This window comes from Elgaria multicarinata, chromosome 8 (genome assembly GCF_023053635.1).
Source record: "Elgaria multicarinata webbii isolate HBS135686 ecotype San Diego chromosome 8, rElgMul1.1.pri, whole genome shotgun sequence".
Classification (NCBI taxonomy): Eukaryota; Metazoa; Chordata; class Lepidosauria; order Squamata; family Anguidae; genus Elgaria; species Elgaria multicarinata.
This window is the reverse complement of record NC_086178.1, coordinates 64813146-64836493: the sequence shown is the minus strand read 5'-3', so window position 1 is coordinate 64836493 and position 23348 is coordinate 64813146. Positions and strand designations below refer to the sequence as shown.

The window sequence follows — 23348 nt, the reverse complement described above, 5'->3', positions numbered from 1 at the left end:
TGCCACCACTCTTACTTCCTTCAAATCCTTTTCTCTTAAGCCTTTGACATGAGCCCCATAGCATCCATGCTCTCTTGTAACTTAGAGCAGAACCCTATACATGCCTACTCAGAAACCAGTCCCATTGATTCAATGGGATTACTTTCAGGTAAGTAGGTATAAGATGGCAGCCCTTGGCTACAACATAGATTAAACATGTGTAACAGAAACTATCCCACATTACTTCCCTGTTTAACCCCCTACCTCTACTCCCCTATCCCCTATTTTTATCTTGTACTGAATTTTAGATTGCAAGGTCATCAGGGCAGGGAACTGTCATCCAGCATTTTGTAAAGCATCATGCACACTGCTGGCACTAAATAACAATTTTAAAAACCAAATATGTACAAAATCAGGCAAATAATTTTTAAAGGTTGGTATAACTATATTCAGATTGATTTGGAGCAGTTTCCTTCAATGGTCCCAATCCAAAGAAGCACAAGTGCATCTGTTAGCTGGCTGCATACTGATGTATTTACATATGTGTGCATGTCATGATCAGTACTTTCAGGTTTGATAGTGCTGTACATCTCCTTGGAGGGGTTAAGAACCAAATTATGAAAGCCCCTTTGTCTCTAACATCTGATCATGGTAGAGAGAGAGGGGGAAGGAGTTTTTTTTTTTTTTTAAGGGAAATCCTTTTAGTCCCTATCCCATCCAAATAGTTCAGATAATCTGCAGCAACATTGCCCCTCTCTGGGTACTGTCAGTGAAATTCCAAATTCAGGGTTAGAAAACACATTATAGCATTTTTTATTTTATTTTTTTGCCTATACTCCCCAACCCGGCAGAGGATATAGTGCAATTATGCTTACATATCTGAACATTTTCCCCAGCTCTCTGTCCTAGGTCTAAATGTCATCTAGAAATCTGAAGCACAGCACCATCACTATGTTGACAACACCAGCCACGGTTTCTCCTTTTCAAAGAATTCAATTGAAGCAGTGTCCAGTGTTTGGGATCACCAATAGACTCAGTTATAACCTTAGGCTCAATCTCAACAAAAAGGAAGTAGCATTGGGAACTGATTCATCTGACCCAGGAAGTGGTGTTCAACCTGTTCTGGATGGGCTTGTATTGCCCCACTTCTGCAAAAAAAGATCAGCCTGGATACAGCTTTTTGTCATTAGAGCCCCAAGTGGTGTATGAGGACCAAGAATCTTACCCCAGCTTAGGCTGGTACACTTGCTGTGACCCTTTTTGAATAGAAATCAGCTAACCTTTAGGATTGACTACTGCAATGCCTTATATGTGGAGATGCTTTTGAAGATATCTCGGAAGCTTCAAATTAGTCCAAAATACATCTGCTAGGTACGAGCTGAAGGGAACATATTTAGTCAGTTCTTAAATAACAACACTGGCACCTGCTCCATTTCAGAGCATGAGCCGAAATGTTGGTGCTCATCTTTAAAGTTGTAATGGCTTGAAAACCTAGGCATTTAGCAAGCTGCCCCATCTCACACAAGCCATTCCAAATGCTACAATTATCTTTGGGGGGCGTCCTCTGAGTCATCCAACCTTCTGAGGTTAGGTCAGTAATGATTAAAAACAGGGATTTTACCATTGTGATCTTGTCCCAAGTGTGGTATGCCCACTGCAGGGAGGCTCACTTCACTTGATTCTTGAATTTTGGGGTCAAGTAAAGATGGTTTTTTGCCCATGCCTTTACACCATGTTATTTATGATTTAACTGGTTCTCACTGCTGCAATGTTTTTACAGTTTCTTCTGTGTTTAATATTTACACAAGCTTGTGTGTGTGTGTGTGTGTGTGTGTGTGTGTGTAGGGGGATGTTTAGCGTTGTTAAAACACACAAATGTTTTAAATAATTTAAATATGCTATTAAAATGTAGTGTGATTGTCCTCAGAGTCCATTTTCCCAACCATTGCAAAAACTTATTTGTTTACTACACACAAACACCTCCATTTAAAGAATGATCCCACACTTGTTTACCTGTACTACTTATATTAGTGAATTTTCAGGGTTGCGTGAGAGGGAGAAACAGTGTTTCTCAGTTTATGGGAAATGGGGCACTGCCCCAAACACGATTTAAGGGCTATAAGTGTACTTTGCTGCATTATCAACCTCTTCCCAGAAGTAGATGAAATATTATAATAGTCAGCAGTATATGGCCAGAATGGTTTGGCCAATACAGAGTGTACACACCTGTGCATATCCAGCCATTAAATGCAAAACCCATGGTGGAATATAATGTTCTAGTGTGGAATTTCCATTGCTCTCTTACAGCTGCCAAAAATTTCTTTACAAGTAAAACTGGAGCAAACTTTTTACCATGTCCTGATCTTAACTTAATAAAACTGTGAGCAACCTGATAAAATCGTCTTCTGGGCCAAATTCAGCTCTTTATTTGAATGCTCCAAAAAAAGCCACTTATGTTGAAAATGGATTGGTTAATACATTGAGAACAGAGAGGTTTCAGATGCTTTTGTCCTGAGTTACTCCTGTCCTTTTGCATTTTCAAAGAAAATTTTTTCCTCTCCTTGAGCGAAAAACATACATGTAATTATAGATCTACTACAGGACTCACAGTATTTTCCCCCCTGAGGTTACAAGCTAGTTTATGAATATGCTCATTACACAACAGAAAGTCAGGCCAGTTGTACACTACAAACCTACCCCAAGATAAGATTTACACTGACTTCAAAAGTCTTGCCTACAGGGGGAAAAAATCAGAGGAATCTCTGAAGGGTTTTACGGCTTTACAAGATGTGTGTGTTACCAAAACACCACTATTTTTGGTATGGCATGATTTTTGCCAGGTACAAAGCAACTTAAATGCAAGTCTTTGTATAGCAAAAAGACAGAGGCGTATCTTGGGAATGGTCTCGACTCTCTAATCCTGTGATCTTGCCCAAGCATTTTGAGTTCAGAATATTTACTTGTAGAAAAACTGAAGCTCTTAGCAAAGTAAGAAAGAAAACATTTCAAATGGTTTTAATACACCTTGCCTTCATTTCAGCCTCAGAGAAGATCTAAAACTTCAAACTTGGAATCTTTTTATATAAAAACTACATGCATTATTAGACAAACAGAATAACCAACATTTAATTTACAGTTCACCCTGAAGAAATATAAGGTATCCCTACTTTTAATTCTCTCAATATTGTATAGCAAAGTTTGCAATGAAATATTGTGAATTTTAGATCTTCTTTCTTTTAGATTTTAGAATAGCTTAAAATATCATACCATGTCAAAGTAATAAAATAAAAGAAAAGGTTTATTAAATCTGTTTTCTAAGTGTTGGATCCAGACTTATTTGCAGTAGAATTCCGCTAACTGCACATTCTCATGGGTGGAAGGAGGAGAAGACAAGTTTTTGAGATTTCTTCTCCCCACTGCCACCCAAACACTCCCTGAAAATGTGCTCCAGGGGTTTGCGTGACCCTCCACAATGCTGTGGCACAGGAGGCCACAGGGGAATGAGGTTTTGGTGAAAATGCTCTTCCTCCATGTCTCCCTAGGAGCATCCAGTTAGCAGAATGGGAGCCTCCACTGGAGAATAGAAGGGATCCTCCTGTTCACAGAGGGATATGCCTGGATCCAACTATTACTGTGCAGTCCTATTCAAGTTTATTCAGAAGTAAGTCACACCAAGTTATTCCTCGTAAGTGTGTATAGGATTGCCTACTTAACGTTTTTAGTATATTATATTTTATTTACATTTGTTCAGAAGCAGAGATGTGACTAATTTTTAATACCAATATTTTTTTAATTGGTGATAGTTAAAAATCAAGTTATAGTAAGCTGCACTTTTAAGGATCGTTTTAGGGAAGAAAAATCTCATTGAATTTTGTGAGAATTACTTCTAAGCTGAAATGGGTTTAAGGTGCTTGTTTTAACCTATAAAGCCTTACATGGCTTGAGACCACAATACCTGATGGAACGCCTTTTCCCAAAATGAACCTTGGCTAACTGAAAAGGTGACCAGCTAATGGGACTCTTGCAAACAAAGCACCTATAGAATTGTTGTTCTCTATAACCTTAAGCAAAACGCAATCAAATTAAAATATCTAAGGATGAAGAAAATCCTTCAATAGCGGTTTTAGAAGTGACACAGCACTTAGTAAGAACATGCATACTTGTTTCTCAAACCCTTTGTAGGGGGTTGGTTTTGCTCTTTATTCCCCCCCCCCTTTAAGGCCATTTATTTGTATTCACGTAAACTTTTGTTCCACTGGAACAGGCTTTCCCTCCATTTTCTTTTCATGGACAACAATCTAAGAATAAAAGACTCCAAGGAATCTGAATATCACATTACAAAGGCAAACTGGGACCTTTCTAGAAGGTGGGCTTTCATATCAAGTATAGGGTACATTTCTTCTGCCAGCACGGTTGATATTTATGCTCAACAGAATAAAGTAAGTCCCTCCTCAAAAAGTCTCACAGGAAAATTAAACCTGACAGTAGATCTATATCTGACTTTCCTGGAAAACAACTGCTTTCTAATTCTTATAGTGAAGCAGATAGGTCATACTTACAACCAGCAAGGACCTAATTCAATTTTCATTAAAGAAAAGAAATATAGCGAGATACTTATCAAACAGAGGGAATTGGCATGAAAATGTGAGCTTCTCCTCCCTTAAGCTCTGCCTCCTGCACATTAGTTTTACTGGCAACTTGTTTTGTCCATCTTTCACAGCCCTCTTCCATTTGTCACTAGCTTCCCATTTACCTCAACCTCTCCTTTCCAGGTGAATTACTTCAGTGGAGAAGGCAGGCAGACAGACTCACTCATGTACAGATACATGGAACATTATATCATTAGATTTGGATGTCAATGCCTCATTAATTAAAGAGGTAGGGATCAGGCCCAGCTCAGCCATTAGGTCAATCAGTCAAATTAGGACCCTTTATGTGCTCTACTTACTCCTTATTCTGGGTTCTTTTAGAATGATCGGAGCATAGGGCTTTCTTTTATTAAGTCTGAAGCTATATTATGAATATGGGGAGGGGGCAATGCTGCTAAAACCCAAGGCACAGAAAGCCTGTGACTAGGAAGTAGTGGCAAGGTGGGAGTACACTGAGCAGACTTCTTCCTGTCTCTGTCCTTCTCAGCTGACAATCAGCGACGCACGCAGTGAGGGTCTACCCAACATAAAGTCGCAGTCACTCAATGGGAAGGGAATTGGCTAAACTATCCCATTCTTCTACCCCATTGTGCCACTGTGGGCTCTTTGCCTCCTGGCTTCTGTACCTCCACATGAGGCAACAAGCATCAAAGCTTCTCTCATATGCACAGCTTAGTCCTACTCCTGGAAGGGTGAGCATGCAGACCCCTCTTTTGCTGGATGCTGCAAAATAAAACCTTAAATAATATAACTTTCAACACATTTCAAATGGCACAAGGAAAAGTTTTAAAATCATGGATAGTTCAAAGAGAAACACTGAGACCTTATCCCCAAAATTTCATTATGTGTGTGTGTCTGAAGAAAAAAAGAAGTGATAATAAAACAAAACTTATTAAACCATTGCACACACACACACACAGAGAGAGAGACACACACCAAAAGAAGTGCTTCTTAGTTTACTTACAACAATGTGTGCTGGAGATGGAGACCTAGCATCCTTGAGGGCTTGCCTGCTCTGTAAGCTCCCTGCCTGAACATCAAGCAGCGGCCATTTCATTTGGAGATACTGGATGGAGGAAACAAAAATGGGGGGGGGGGAGAAAGAGAAATGAGTTCAGAAAAGAAAGGCATTTAACAAAACAAAACTAAACAAATTTTGGGCGACATGGGGAAAGAGGTGGGATTAAAATGCGTGCTGCAAACTAAAATAAAAACAAAAGGCGGAGAAATACATTTTTGATGCTGTATTTAACAGAAGTGGAGCAAACATTTTCATACAATTTATTAAAAGGAGAATAAAAGGGGGGAAACAATGTCATCTTTCACAAATTGATTGCTAGAGTATGTCTGGCAAAGGACATTGTGCAGAAATCAAATGGAAAAGAACAAAAAGCAGGGCAAATCATCATTAATGATTCTGCAAGAACAGAAATCCTCTCATATCCCAGGACAGAGCAACCATCTTATATAATCGCCTTCTTATTAAAACCATCTGTTAATCCCACATTAAACCTGATAATGATCTGCCCAAGTGGGAAACAGGTGAAAAGTTATTGTTTAAATAATCCTTTAAAAACTGGCACTACATCCATGATGGACATTACATTCACCACCATTCCTTATTTAAGGAGTGATACCATTTTAATTGGAGTGGTTTCACAGCTACACATATGGGGTTTCAGTGTTTGAAATCCCCACATTAAAATGGCCACTCAGGGTGATTTCTGACAATGGCCAGTAACTTATACTGCTACTGTGCTTCTTGCTCTTGCCCATGCCAAGAGTTAGTGCTTCATAAACAAACCCCCAAAACAAGTAGAAACTGACATTTCCAGATCAGGACATATCAGCTGAACTCCCTTCTGCCCCCTTATGGAAATGAGTATTTCTACTTATTTCCACTTCCTTTATGTAACACTAGGTCCCCCAGTGCACTAGCGGTGGGTTGCATTAGCACACCGGCAGCAGAGGATACCGTTCATTATGTAACAACCCTCACTTCCCATGGAGTGTATCCTCCACAGGAAGCTGCAGCTAATCATGGCTCCCCAACAAAGTTGGCCTGCTTCACTCATTACTCATTGCATTTTTCAAGTTGGATACCTGAGACACTTAGGGTTTACAACTAAAAATGTAGAATTATATGAATGTGACAAACATGTATGTCATACAGAGGACACTTCTCAGGCAGCCAGAATTAATTTCAGCTCTATATCAAGCATATTGTTGGTGGCAAGCCCAGGTTTGCTATCATAAAATATAAGAAACAGTCCTGCATCTGTATGATACACACATATGTACACATTTCTCTGTTGCATTCAAACCTTGCTTTTTTCTTTTAGTATACACTTAAAAATATTGTACATATACACTTAAAATTGTAATGGGTGAAGTTGCCTTCAGGTATGAAACACAATAGAGGTCCTTGCAGAGATTCCTCCCTCTTAACCAAGCCTATATCACAGGGTTATTGTTGGGCTCGAATATTACTCAGAGCTTCTTGAAAGAAGGGTGGGATAGCAATGTGACACAAACAAAATAAATTACAATAGATATGAGTGGGTTATTAGAATATTCATATCAAGAGGTCATCACTCTGCATGTTGCTCACTTCTGGTTGCAAAAGGATTGTCACAATATGAGTTCCATTGGTCTAACAGAGTCATTTCCTCCTTGTCCATCAGCACAAGCTATAAAAGAGAGCTGGTTGGAGAACATGTGGTCCCATGACACCCAAGCAACCTCCCAGCCTTAAATGACTTTGCATAAGCCACTGGACTGGCCATGGAACTGAGATTTGGTAAACAATTCTGTCCATGATGCACAAGCAGGAATAGGGTACAGCTCACTCACTCCAACAATAGCAGCCAAGGCTTATTCTTGTTACTGAGGTCAGCAGATAGGATTCAGAACTTACACAGGAAGCAGGGCCCCACTGAGGGAAAATGTGCTGAATTTACCTAGTCACTTTTCAGCACTACCAGGTCCGGGAGAAGGCTAGGCTGAAACCTTTTCTCGGATAAGCTAGATTTGAATATCTAGGGCTAGGGTGGTGGAGGTGGGGGGAGTATTCAGAGATTTAAGCTGCAGGTATAGCCAGCTACAGATGCAGAATGTGAAGCTGCTTAACATGTGTTTGAGCTCTTACAAGAATAGCTGCTGCTAAACTGCTTGCCACAGTTACCATGAACATTGGGTTTAAGGAGGGAGCAAAATATTTTGTTACTAGATAGATCAACATCTCATGCAGCTCACTTAGCAGAATTTAAATAGAGAAGTGCTTAAACAATGCCACACACCAGAATACAGATTTACTGGGAGCTTCACAAAGTAGTCATTACTAGGTTAGCATAGACAGAGACCTAGTCAACTCTCCTGATGCTTGGAGATGATCTAATCAGATCAGATTCTAAACATAACTGCAGTAATAAAATGGGATCTCACACTCCTCCTCATTAGAAATGCACATTTTACTTGGATAAACAGCAGCCTTTATTCTCCAGAGCTTTTTCCAGCATTAAATTTGAATTTTGAAATTCTTCTAAAAGATGCCATTTTCTTGAATTGTGATCAGTCTTTGTAGAAATCAGGCAGGCAGACTATGCCATTGTTAAGTACAACCTAGGCTGCGTGAACTACTGGGGGTAAGGGGAGTGCAAATCAAACCACGATACCAAAAGTAATCTAAATTTCAGTCCACACAAAAAAAACGCAAATTAATCTCATCTGAACAATATTTAACTTACTTAACATGATTTATTCTAGCTTTGCTTGCTAATGGGAAGGCCAGTTCTCTATGCAGAAAGCTGAAGCTCACTTTCTGTTCACTGGAAAACTTGAGCCCTATGTAGGCATTAGGAATAGAGCAACTTAGAGCAACACTGGAGTGGGGCTGCACTGTGACTAGTCCCCCTCCCTAATAACTGTGCATCTACAGCTGTATGTATGGGGGTCTCCATATAAGCCGGAATCCCAATAGCACGAGCCTCCATGCATACATACAAAGCCCCCTATCTGCAGGTGTGTGTGTGTACGGTTGGACATCAGGGAGAGGGGCTACTCAGAGCAGACCCTGTGCACATGGGGTGAGGGTGGAGTACTATTCATTATGCCTACATAGGGCTTTCTCTGGTCCCCTCAGGGTGGATGAGGACGATGATGATTTCTATAGTATCCCATAGCTGAAGTTCACTGGGTAGCTTACACAATTCATAAAAATACAGAAATATGAAGATTTCATCAGGCACTGGCCACACACTTTAAACTATCTTCAAGGGCTTAAGGGGTAGAAACTTTCTTTAAAAAAGAAAAAAGAAAGAAAAAGAGAATGACAGCTGAGTTTGTTTGTTTTTAACAATTTAACCTTTTAATATGGCTCTTTCCATTAATTATATATAGATAAGTATATATAAGTAATGGAAAGAGCCACATTAAAATGTTAGTTCTCCAAAAGGAATTCTAATGAAGTGGAATCTAATAACAAAATGTGCAAACAAAGTCCAGGACAACAGACATCATGATCACACCTATTACTAGCAATAAGTAGCAATGCATTTTATGAATTGCTGTTACATATGCATATTCCATGTGAGGAAGGGACACATAACAACAGGCAGAAATATTGTACAATGTTTAATAAAGTAATCTCCAGTTAAATGTTATTTATAAAATGCACAGAAAAACAGAACATGTAAAGAGATGTAAAAGCTGTGTTGCTGGCAAAAAACATTTCCTGTGTAGGGCTTTGTCAAATATTCTGCAGCAAACTTTTTTGGTGTGATAAAGGGACTTCTGCAGATCCCAAAGTCCCCCAAAGCTTACCTTTTCATACCAGTTTACTGCTGTTTGCCCCATGACCCACAGCTTTCCCAGCATGTTTGTAGCCTATTTCCATCCTAATAACACCAATGTCATTACATAGCCAACCAGATGTAGCTGCAAGATAGCATCACTCTAGGCAAACTAAATGTGTTTAGAATGAGGGAATTGCTCTCATGCAAAACTAGCTTGTTTGTCATCAATTTTGGCCATATGAATATCCTTGGTACTAGGAAGGAGGTCTATTTGGAACCCTTCAGAAATGATGACAAAGGCCCAGGAGTCATCCGAATGTACAGTTGTGCTATACAGTTGTGAGTGTCTATTCCCTGCAGCAGATGCTGCCATTCCTTTTCCCATCCAGTGTTCAAATATGAGTAACCTTCTCTGTCAGGCAGAGGAATGGGCCGGGCCCTGCTCTGATGCGCAAAGGTAGAGGAAAGTGTGCGCTAAACAGACCCTGTAAAGTGACCTTTCTCCTTTTAGCCAACCCCCCCCCCAAAAAAACTTTAAAAACTTTAAAAATTGCAAGATTGCTGAAAAGAGGTGCATTTTGTGAGAAGAAAATGTCCGTGAATCCTCCGTCCAGTCCACCCTCCCCCAGTTTTAGCTCATCCCTAGTAAAAAGATCCAACTCTATTGATAAAGAATAAAACATTTGCTTTGTTCAAGAGCTTCAAGCTTGCCTCAAAGTCTCTCAGTCCAAGAATTGTTATGCCCATAATACAATATTAATGTGGTGGCTTATAATTCTTATTTTACATAAAAGCTTCATTGTGTGCCAAATCCAATCTCCACAGGCTACCTGAGCCCCAGATTTTTACGAGTCTACATTTCAGCGCTGCAAGTCTACAATACACATAATTTTCAATTATGTTAGGGCAGGCCAGGATCATTGCCTATATAACATTACTGGTTGGAGGAAATGAGACTCAGTCCTACTGCCGAGTGAGCTAACTCAATCCAGATGGTGAGAAAGAGAAAGCAGTGCTATGGAATTACGTAGCAGCAATCCACCCCACAACAATTCTTGCACAATGGAATAAACTGCCAAGTAATTGCCCCACCATCCGTGCACAATACTTTAGGTATTAGTTTGGAAACTAAAGTAGGGAGGATTCTTTTGGCAGAGGAAGGGTTACATCACAGTACTTACACTGCTTATATTAAGACAGGAATGTGTAATTGCCTTCTCAGGTTTACTACTGCAGCAGTATGCATCTATTCATTATTATTATTTTTTAAAAAAGAATACGTTGTCCTGTTACTGGAGAGTGGTAAATCCTTTCCTTCCTCCTACATAAAATAGCAGGAAATTCTATTCTTTCATCCCCAAATACAAATGTGAGCTGGGAGTCCCTCCAACTTGCAAGTGGCTACAAAGGAGAAGGTGGAGGAAGAAGAAAAAAGTCAAGCTAATCTTTCTCCCAAGATTCTAGCTTTGTTTCTGCATCCTAGAGAGGGAATTCAATTTATTGTTGCTATAAAATTCCACAATTCTGTTTTTCCTGCCTTTCCTCTGAAGCGCCAAACAAACTACCCAAGCACAGAACTTCATTCTAACCAATTGGATGGGGGGAAATATATGCCATATTTTTAAGTTGAAATAATAATGCTATCTTGGCCAACATCCATTATTGCTTTAATAGTATGATCATTGTAATTTGTTTAGAGAGATCCAAATCTTTTAGGGCATCTTAGATGTGCAACTCCAGCCCTCTGTGCAGGGGATTGGAATACATGGCTGGCTAGTGTCCCTGAGAAAAAACAAGCACTCTTTTAAACGGATGTTAAATTGTCATCGAAAGGGGAAAACCAAACACCTCAAATGGCAAAGGATAGGGATTTTATTTTTAAAGTGGAAATGGAGCAGGGAAAATGCATCTTGGGTCTTGCAAGAAAGCAGATGTTATCAACCATCTTATTGCTAAACTGACATTTGAAATGAGGCACAGCCCAAGGCAGCACACGAAAACACTTCCACACAGAATCTATGGTAAAGGCAGTGCAGCAAGTACAGTAAAATGCTGTTCAGGGAAACTGTGAACAGCAGACTTGAAACAAAAGGGCATACAAGAAGAATTGTTAGAAGTTGCAAAGTTCAAATCCCACTAGTCCCTCATTAAAACAGCAACCAAGTTGTCCCAAGTTGTGATATTAGAAAAATGAAGGTCTAAAAGTAGCTTTCCTCTGCAGATGACTCCCATAATTCCTAGCCAGGATGACTACTGGAATCAATGGAGACTTGTTTAAATCCTCACACACACACCATGGTGGGGAGGTAGAATTTTGGTAAAAACTCTCCTGTCCAAAAGTGCCATGGTCCTGACTAGGACGGCATGTGCTTACACAAAAGTAAAGAAAAATAGCAGCATCCACTGTACTGACACAATCGAAAGGACATGTCATTTGGTCCTGATTGAACTTAATTCAACAGACAGAATCTAGACTAGAGTAGGTTCAAACATTTGCGACTGTGATGCTAACCCGCAGCTTGGCCCAATCTACACTACCATTTCCAACTTTGGTGGGATGAGAGGGTAACCATGGCAAAACACAAACTCACTCAATATAGAGTCATGCAAGGGCATCTGTTCCATCTGACTTCAATGATCCAAATCCAAACAATAAGCCAGAAACCCATATACATACACATAGAATTTGGAAGGATGAATGATTGGAAGGATTCTTATTATCACCGAATGAGCAAGAAGATTTAGATATATCTAAAGTGCAACTACAACAGTAAAGAAACAAGGAAGGAAAGGAAAGGAACCTCTCGTGCAAGCACTGGGTCATTACTGACTCTTGGAGGGACGCCAGCTTTCGCTGACGTTTTCTTGGCAGGCCTTATTGCGGGGTGGTTTGCCGTTGCCTTCCCCGGCCGTTATTACCTCTCCCCCAGCTAACTGGGTACTCATTTTACCGACCTCAGGAGGATGGAAGGCTGAGTCGACCCGAGCCAGCTGCCTGAAACCAGCTTCCGCTGGGATTGAACTCAGGTCGTGGGGAGAGTTTCAGCTGCAGAAACTGCTGCTTTACTGCTCTGCGCCACACGAGGCTTCTAAGAAACAAACAAACCCCAAAACCCAAGGATTTAGAATCAGCACACATGGACTTAAAAAATACTTTCTGTAGTCAAAATGGAAGTCTCCAAGTACTCCACAGTTTACATTGATATATATTCTCAATTGAGCATTGTTAGTCGTGTATGTATATGCATATTTCTATGTATTTTAAAATGCTTAAGGGTAAATTCTATGTGTATAGGGTTCTGGCTGCAATGTTACTGTAATCTGCAATGATCATATTATGCCCATGGAACAGAAGTAGCATTAGGAATGTGGTGCAGCCCTTTACATTATTCCATGGCTCCTAACACTTTAATACAAGGATCCACCAACAAAAATTTTTTTTCAACACCACCAATTTATCCCACCCCGTAATCCAGAAATCACCGTCACATCAACCTGACCATACACTACCATCTTTCCCAGAAGCCGTCATCCTACAGGGAAGAGGCCTTTTTAGCAATGGCACCTCAGTTGTGGAACTGTCTCTCCAGGGAGATACACCTGGCATCAGCACTAACATGTCTGCAAAACTCTTATTTCCTCAGGCTTTTAACCTCTTATGTTATCTCCCCCTGCTGTGATTTCTTTAGGAAACTTTTCACAATTTTTGATTGTGTCATTGTAAACTGCCCTGGAAATTTTGAATTTAAGGGTGGTATAGAAATGTTTAATAAATAAACAATGAAGCAAACAGCATACATGCTTGCCATCCTGTATGAAAGCTGTACACATCATAGAGGCAAGACACTTGAAACATTTCAGAAGGATAGGTGACAGGGCTAGGGATTTATGATGTTTGAAAACCACTGTAACGCTTTTATTCTGGTGATGTTGGAAGAATGGCCAAAGCAGCATCCCATCCTTGCTCTTCCACAAAGGACAATGGTAAAACATGCCCTGTGATTAAATGGTGGACCTGTCAGTCACTCAACTTCTCCTCCAGCAGCATTTTGAGAAATGAAAGCAGAAGACAATATTTTTGGAGACATGCTGTCTGCCTTTCCAAATCAAATTGTGAACGAAGCATGCAGGGTTCAGCTTCAGTTCTTTTCATTTAGGAGGGAAGCCTGCTTCCCCTTAAGAAATACCAAAAATAGTCTGAAGGGGCTTGATTTGGCTTGGGCCGCATCTGATGGACATCCCTAGCAGAGACCCATTTCATCTCTGCTCATACATAGTGTCCCTGTCCCATTTCTACTGATTCCACCTTCTGCCCATGCACAGCAATTCGTCTTGTACATGCCTTCACCATGACCAGTTTCCAGCAGCCACTCTTATTTACAGTCTTGGAGCCCAGCTGCAGTAAGAATCGCCTGGGGGAACATTTGCAGAACAGAATCTGTGGCCATCTGTGGGCAGATTCTGCCTGCCAAATCCCCATGAAAATCTCCACCACAGCATTAGTGCCAAAAAGCAAACATGTTCTGTTCTAAGAGAAGGTATATGAGACTTTGAACAGCTCCCAAACCGATGAGGTCTACGACCTGGTTAAGATATTTCAGATAACTACTACAGCATCATTACTTTCAATTACAATTTCTCAGACAGTACATTTTGCTTCACTAACACTGGTCTAAATACTTTATGATGGTATTACTTTATGCTTTTATGCTTAAAGTCCAGAACTGTCACTGGAGGCGCAGGTGGACTCCGTGGCAGAGAGCACCTTTTATCAGCTTAGGCTGATATACCAATTGTGCCCTTATCTGGACAGAGATAGCCTAGCTACAGTTACCCATGCTCTGATAACCTCTCGTCTGGATTACTACAATGCGTTATACGTGGGCCTGCCTTTGTAAATGGTCCGGAAACTTCAGCTGGTACAAAACAGGGTAGCACATTTGTTAACAGGGACTGGCCAATGAGACCACATCATGCCAGTTCTTCTCCAGCTTCACTGGCTGCCAGTCCAGGTCTGGGCTGAATTCAAAGTGCTGGTATTAATTAATTACATTTTTATACATTTATTAACTTTCAAAACCCTAAACAGTTTGGGGCCAGGTTATCTGAAGGAACACCTCCTTTCATATGTAGCTGCCTGGACCCTAAGATCATCCTCAGGGGTCCTTCTCCATGAGCCCATGTGAAAGGAAGTGAGTCAGGTGGCTACTAGAGGAGAGCCTTCTCTGCTGTGGCACCCTGGCTGTGGAATGAGCTCCCTAGAGAGGTTCAACTTGACACCTACGTTATACACCTTTCCACATCAGGTGAAGACCTTTTTATTTTCCCGGTATTTTAACAGTTTATCATCTAAGTTTTTAACTTTGCTGTTTTAGATCTGTATTTTAAATCTGTATTAATCTCTGCATTGCTGCTCAGTTTTATCCTGGTTGTGCTTTTATAGTGTATTGTGTTTTTATATTATACTTTTATATTATACTGTGTTTTTATACTTTTTTTTGTTTTATACTTTGAATTGTTTTCATGGTTTTAATTTTGTGATCTGACCAGAGCGCTTAAGCTACTGGGTGGTACAAAAATGCAATAAATAAATAAATAAACAAACAAATACTTAATTCATTCTTTTATTTAAAAACAATGTTAAAAGTAAGTTTTGCTGGCAGAATTATTTCGAACAAAGTTAATCCAGTTTTCTCCAGATGTTGAACAAATCATGATAACTATAGCCAATTACCAGTTTCTGCTGAAATAGCAATTCTGAATGAATTGCTAAGATGCTCCCAAGTAAACCCAGAAAATTTTATAATGAATTTCCTGTCACATCCTTTGTGGCTTTCTCAGTTATTGGGTCTTCACTGTGACAAGGGGTTACTTCAAACCCCTTGGCTCCAAATATTTCAGTATGTCTCTCTCAACACACTTAAAAAAACAACAACACAACAACCCAGGATCTTGCAAAATTCTCTCTTCCCCAGGGCCAGAAGCTCACTTTAATAATAAAAAAATACAAAAACAAGCAGGTTGGTTTAATATAGAAAATGTCATCTCAGTAAAAGAGGGGTGAGGAGGAAACTTGGAAATTGCTGAGTTAATATTAAAACCAGAACCATTCTGGCCTCACAGGAGAAGGTGGGAATATTTTTAAAGTCCCAGCAGAAAACTTAAACTTTTCACTATGCTCTTAACTCTGGTGCACATACTTCATTGTAATCTTTCTTAAGAAGGGGAGGGGGAAGAGAGTGGAGGAAGACACACACGCGCGCACACACGCACACACACAGAGGATGTATGTGCACAGATGCCCTAAAGTGATGCAAAAAAGGTCAAGTGTTCTTTTGGTTAATTTTACAGCTTGTGAAACAAAACTTATAGGGAGGGAGACTGACCTTCAGAGGAGACCAGCGACTCCTAATAATAATAATAATAATAATAATAATAATAATAATAATTCTTGCTGCCTCAGCCAGAAACCTCCTGCCACTCAAGTATCATCTTGCTGTAACAAATTACTCTTAACCCAGGATTACAGCTCTTTCCAAATCCCTCCTAGAGAGCAGAGAAATAAACATTCCCTCCCAGGATTCAGGACCGGTTGTTCCCCCCCCCATCAATAATCCGCTTCTCTATTTGCTTCTTCTACAGCATTAGTCTGGGAGGCCAGCAAAGCCACTTGCACCCATTTTCCTTTCAACCCATAAGCTTGAATGTCTCAATTGTCCATTAGAAAAGTAAAAGATGAAGGCTGAAATCCTCACACAATGGCTAACTATCTCCACACACTTGTGATTTGATAGGACACTACAAATGTCTAATCCAAGTTGCTCAGCAGAGAACCATAACCTCCCTACCAATCACCACCAACCCAAATTCTTTCGTAATATTTTCAGATGAAAAAACAGCACCTCAAAAGAAGGAAAATGAACCAAAGGGAGAAGGGGGTGGGGGAGAGACAGATAAAAAAAAATGTCCAAGAAAGCAACACTTTTGTAGGAAAGAGTGATACAGAAACATACTAAGTAAAATATAAACAATGTCACCAAATACAAACAATAGGGACTAAAAGACATGAAAAGCCTAAGATTGTTTCTTTGATTTGTTTCTATTTCACTGTACTCAAAGTATTGAGTTAGATGAGAGGCCAATATATGGAGTAAAACCATGAATCTGTTAAAAAGGAGTGGTGCTTTACAGGTTTAAAATGCAATCTTTATTTTGCCCAGGACTCACCTTGGTCTCCCAAAAATAGAAGATGCCATACCCAAAAAACAAGAGAGTGGAATGTTAAGGGGGATAATTTGGACTCCTTAAAATTTCACTTCCTGCGGACATTTCCTTCCCTGTGCCAAATATTTGTGGTACTGGATGAGAGGGATTCTTGCAGGGTGTGAGCGGGTGAGAGAGGAAGAAAGCAATGTGAATAGCTCCTCTCTTGTAACCAGACTGAAGCATGCCTAGCGCATCTACTCTGAGAACCTCTGACCACATTTTTCCCAGTAGACAAAACAGCACTACAGGCATCTCAACCGCTAAGCCATGGCCATCAATCCCACTATCCCACAGTCTTCATCTATGGTCCAAACACTCCTTGCCCTTAGGATACAACAAAGAGGTAACCTAAGGAGCCACAGATCCTTTAAAAACTTTAAATAACCTGAAATGATACACTTGTTTGGGTTTTAAATAGCTGATCCACAAAGTTACTTTTGATATTGATTTCTTATTTAAGAAATTGTGGTTTCCAGCAGTAGGGAATATGACAGCCCACTGCTCATATTTTGTCATCATACAAACGCAAAGAGTGCAAACACACACACATGCACACACATACGAAGAAAACAGAAATGGAACTGTAATATACCTGTTTATTTTTAAAGCAACTTCTGCTTTAAATAACCCTACCACATAAAGGTTAAAATGAGAACTACTCAGCCATCCTGGCAGCACAGTCAATTCTCAGCAGCAGTAAGGAGTATTGCTCAGTAAGGAGCATGCATGTCAAATAAAATAAACAGGACTCCAAGATGAAAGAGATAGTAAATGTTGTAGATGCAAACACATTGCCAATGGTTAAAAAGCTGGGGCCCTTTATGAAGGGAGGAAAGCACAACAATGGTAGAGAGACTTTTTAGCAGAACTGCTCAAAGTAACATCTAATCCCTCCAAATACATTGCTTACATTGGTCGTGAATGCCGTTCAGAGGCTGTTCATGTGGGACTATATACAAAAGCTCAGCCCCCTCTCACTAACACAGGGACTGTCTTTGCCCTATATACTCCGTGGTGGCTTCACAGTGGTGCTGCGTTGGTTATATGACACAGCCACCAACTTGCAGCCACCATGGGGTTTTTCCCCAAAACTGCACATTAGCGTGACTTTTCTTTTACTCCAAAGTCACCACCATCTTTCCTCCATCTGTTGGTGGTGACTTCATTTCAGCTTGAGGCTGGGGGCATTCCAGGGGCAGATCACAGACACAGATAGGTCGTGGGAAGCACAGGAAGGCTAGCAGAGGGCAGGGGGATGGTCTCAATGAGCCAAATGGCCACCAGAAAGCTTGTGCTCCCTCCGGCCATAGGAATCAACATTTCACACCCCACAGCTGCAATGGCGCAGGGGTTTTAAGGAACACACATCCAAAGTGGTGCCATAAAGACACCCCACAATCTCACTAACCATCTCACCAACAGAAAGGGTATTTTAGTCAGACCTCAGCTAGAGTTACTCTCCAGCTACACATAGTTTATAGTAAGCTGAGCGCATGAAAAAGGGAAGAACCCATGATTACATAATACAATGCTGCCCGGATGATGGAAGCTGTAGTCGAACACATTGGGAAGGCACAAGTTGGGAAGGCTGATATAGTACCACAATTTGCCGTGTTAGGATACAAAAGTTACGCCATTCATCATGAAGCCTAAAAATTATTTAAAAGTTAGCAAAGAATTAAGACCACCCAATAATACTAATACCATTAACAATGACATCAAACACCAATTATAATAATACTTGGCATTTAGTGCTTTTGTTATTCAATCCTACACATGTCTACTGAGACTTCAGCCCCATTAAGTTCAATGCGACCTACTCCCATTATGTAATGAGATGCATTTAGGATCGCAACCTTTGAATGTACTATTCACTCCTCATACATTACCTTGCTGTGATCCTTATAAAAGCCCTGAAAACCAAGTCAGTATTACGATGTCCACAATGGAGATAGAGATCTCAGGCTAGGTAAGTTCAGATGTGATTCAAACTGGACACTTTTGATTCATAAATCAATATCTTATCCACTACACTATACCAGCTCTCCATGTATGTAGCTATTATTCATCAAAACCATGCAAACCTATAATTTCTCCACCCCTCATTTATCTCAAAAGCTTCCTCTGGATTATAATCTATTCTCATGGTTTGGAATAGTCCTTTGTTTGATACAGCAAACCCTTCCAGCAGACCTGTATACATTGTATTCACCCCATCTGACTGAAGCCATGCCCACTGACACCCCTAGGCACAACCCCTAACATGGTGCACCCCATAGCCCCATGAGGAAGGGTTCTGTCCACTCCATTCCCCTTGGTGGCGGCTGCCCCACAGCAGGAAGCAGGCATATAACTCTGTCCCTCCACCTACTACTCTCCCTTGGCTTCTAACTGTATGGACTGCAAAGCTATGTGCTTGTTAGGGTAGTCTGCTCTTAATGGCTGAAAATGATACTGCAGGATTGAAACACATGGACACACTTAAATTAATTAATATTTAAAAATTGAAACAAAATAGCCCCAAGGTGCACATTGCTAGGTTTCCTTAGTATGCATGCCAATTTTCAGGCGTCTAGGTTTCAAGACACTATGTTGCTAACGGACAAATGGGTCGGACAGACAGATACACATCCCTCTTTTATTATTAGACATATGCCACAGCTGGGTATGAGCCAGCTATAACAATACTTATTTAAAATATGGATATGCCACAGTATAGATATGTTTTCAGTGCAACTTGTAACAGCTTCCACTTCCAACTGTATGAGTACATCAAAATATGATGTTCTAGTGCTACAATCAATGTAGGTCAAATTATCAGTTATTGTAAGAGGAACATAGATGCAAATTATATTGCCCAGAACAACTTACCAACTACAACTCCACCCAGAACTTCTTAACCCTGCAACACAAAACTTACAAAGGCAAATCCTGGAGGGGTAAACAAAGCCCATAAATGTGAAACTCTTTATTGCATGCATTGAAGGGACAATCTTGAAAAACCATGTGCAAATGCAAGTGATGATGGAATTTAAAAGATCAAGTGTTACAGACTAGAAAGGGATATAAATTTTCAAGTATCAAAATGGAAAATGTACATTTATTATTATTATTATTTATTGCATTTGTATACCGCCCCATAGCTGAAACTCTCTGGTGCAAACCTTATTGGAGATATTAGATCATGCTTGGGAAACCATTCTCAGTGTGGGCTTCTGTATAAGACCTGATAAAGCTATCCAAAGCATTATAAAAATAGAATTTGTTAGGGTGAAAAACTCTAAAATATGGGAAACGTTCGTTTACTTACTTTCCTATCCTTACTTTCCTATCCCAACTTCAGACATCTTGTCCAATCCAACGTCCCTAATTGAGTTTCTGATCTTGTCTTGGATGGTCTTCCAACGTCTCAAATTAAATAAGGTGAAGACATTGCTTTCAGTTTTGGCCCGCAAACTTTCTACATTCCTCATTTTTTTGCTACAGTTGGAATGAATGTCATTTCCGACATATCTAAGGCATACAATCACGGGCTTTTTATTCCTCACATCCACACCATTAATACAAGATCCACTCTTTCTGACAGTTCCAAGATTTGCCATGTCATCTCAAATCCCGACTTTGACCACGCCCTTTTCATTTCTTGAACTACTGCAATACTCTCTTTGCTAACTATTCTTCCTCCATGTTCCCTCCCTAGCTGGTTCAGAAAACCTGAACTACACTTATCACTCTCTTTCCTATTTCAATGACTATGTCACATTCCCACACACACTTTAGAAATCCCTGCTTTAACTTCTTGCTATACTATGTATGGACCGCAAGATACCAGACCTCATTTAAAAGCTCTCCAATTCTCAGCTCCAGTGTCTCCATCTTGTCTCCTTATACACCCCCTTCTAAATCTCTCCGCTCAAATTCATCTACTTTGTTTCATTTCCAATCTCTATGCCACTCCTGCGCTTGAAATAACATCTCCCTCATCAACAGGATACCTCCCTCTCCTCAGATCCCTTAGCAAACTAACAAAGTCTTCCCTAAACCACCTTGGCCTAATCATTTTTTACTTCTTCACCACTGAGTGATACTTTCATTCACTCCTCACAGTCCATCACTGATCCTTCTTCTCCCCACATACCACTATCTTGCACAAAATATAACACTTTCTTTACCCAAGGAATCTACAACTAATATAAGTCAGAATAGCAGTGATTGCTCTGTTCTTGGCACCTACTATATAGTTGGCACTAGGTAAATCTAAAGTAGTAGCAGAAAATGCTGAAAATTATTTCCTCACCTCTTTCACTCCCCACCCCAATATATGTGGGCATCCAACCACCATTTCCTTTAAGTGTGTGTGTAGCATAACTCCTCAAGAGAGGAAAGGAATGGCCAATTAAATTGCTCTTTCATGTTTTTATTCTTTTCTGGATTTGCTTGGCAACAAGAGCAGAAACCTGCCTGAATGAGACAAATAAAGGAAATTGGATAAATAAAGAAATTAGAACAAACTTCTAAGAGCAGATTAATTAAGAGATCAGAACAGACATGGATACTCTCTCTGCATCTGTATTTGTGGCTCCTGAATTTGGAGTGTGTGCATGAGAGAGAGATTCACACTTTACACACCAAATCAAATATTCTGGCTTTAAAATCTTAGTCAACGAAATATTTCAAGCTTTAACTTGATTTAAAACTGGAGAAACTGTTGGGTTTCATTACAGCAGTTCAACCTCTCTCTCTTTTTAATTTAAGCAACAACAACAAAAAATCTTTTTATTAGGAAGCAAGAGGAAAGGAAAGGGGGGGGGGGAATTGACTGCTCTACTAGCCAGAGGCACTTTGCAAGCAGGAAAGTAGAACTCAAGATGTGGGCAGGCCTCAGGTTTCAGTGCCTCGGGGCATATCCAAGAGACACCAATGTATTTACTGAACAGCCAGTAAAGCAACCGCTCCAATCTTATAACATGATATAATCTTATATTTTATAAGGGTCCACAGTAAGTTTTCAAGGTTCAAGCAGGGGGTACAATTGGTTAGGAGAAGCACATACACTGGCTTATTACCCATCTATCTGTTAGAAAAGAAAATAACGTGCATATGTGTAGGCACAAATGAAGACGATTTAATATCGTTCTCTTGTTTCATAATAATTAGATATAACTCCCAAACAGAAAAATCTATTCCAGTCACTAGATGCACAACAGAAAAAAAGATAACAGGCTCCAGTACATTCTCTCTCTCTCTCTCTCTGTCTCTCTCTCCCTCCCTCCCTCCCCATGATCTGCATACTGACATTTCTACACAAACTTTTGCATGTGTAGCACAGGGACTCACATTCGGGACCTTTCGACTTAAAACAACACAAGGTGCACAATCTGCTGTCTTGCACATATGGAGTTTACTTCTCACACATATTATGCAGCTTTTAGTAAGGAACATTCGAAGTTCTAATCTTTGATTTGCTATTCTGCTGAAATTTTTCCCTATGGAAATACCATGGGAATTTACATCATACCATTTGCAGAATGTTAACTGGGGTGAGGGGGGAGAGAATTGGGCCAAACTGTCACGCCTCCCTGAAATATCACTACAGGAAGAGGTCATTGCTATCTGTGCTGAGTATCTGGCTTTCTCTAGTTCTACACACACACAAATAAAAGGACCAGAAATTATTAGTGGTACAAGTTTGCCGGCCTTCATAAAACATAGTTTTAAAAAAAGCAACCAAGGAATGCCAACATTTTCAGTCATGCACAAGGCAAACATTTCACCACCCACAGCTAATGTGATTGCTCAGCATTAGCTATACAGAATAATATATATATGCAGATAAATGCTGTCCTTTATTGGATTGACCTGTATTACCTAATCAGGACAGCCTTGAATGTTAAACAGCAAGAAATCCCCAAAACTGGATTCTTTATTGCAATAGATGATGAACACTGCATACCTTACTTAGGAACACAGAACACTGTCTTTTAGCAGGTCAAATTATTTGTCCATCTAATCCAATATTCTGTACTATGACTGGTAGCACCTCTTTGGCAGAGGCTTTTCACCTCACTTGATACCTGATTAGTCTCCCATCACCTTCCTACCTTCCTGTTCTAATCTGAAACACCAGTGATTGAACCTGAGATCTCTGCATGCAAAACACTGAGCTCGCTAGTGGAAGTACAATAGGATGTGATAGGGACAATAGACAGGTAAGAGAAGGGGAGACTTGTGCCCCGAGCACAGGAAATTTGGAATCCCTGTAAAGATTCTCTGCTGGATTCTGAGCCTTTAGTCTTTCCTCCCCCTTGTTCATATGCATGCGGTCTAAAAAACATGTCATTATAAAAAGCAAAACACACAAGGACATTCTCAGAATTCTAAAAGCAAGGTTAGATCCTGTGCGTATTATTCTACACATTTCTGCAGACAGCCTTGAGACTACTATCTTCTGTACTGTGATCATATTGATGAGGCAGAGGAAATATCACAAGTGACAACCTATCTGTGAAAATAGGAAGGCCTGGTAGTGAAGCACAATATCTAGACAAGGCAGGTTGCTATGATCACTAAATGCTGTGCCCACAATATCACATGAATCATTTTGGTCCTTTATTCCATAGTGCTCATGACTGTAAAATTACATTTAAAGAAAAATAGGGGG

The 23348-nt window shown here is 40.1% G+C and overlaps 1 protein-coding gene across 18 annotated transcripts in view; it reads right to left on the bottom strand.

Moving 5' to 3' along the window:
• The window catches only part of TCF7L2 (transcription factor 7 like 2), a 231908-nt gene that overhangs the window by 143299 nt on the left and 65261 nt on the right, over window positions 1-23348 (bottom strand). For all 18 annotated transcript variants that reach the window (XM_063132662.1, XM_063132663.1, XM_063132669.1 and 15 more), the window contains exon 4: window positions 5593-5694. In XM_063132662.1, coding sequence (XP_062988732.1) covers window positions 5593-5694 — 102 coding nt within the window. The remainder of the gene's footprint in view (window positions 1-5592; window positions 5695-23348) is intronic.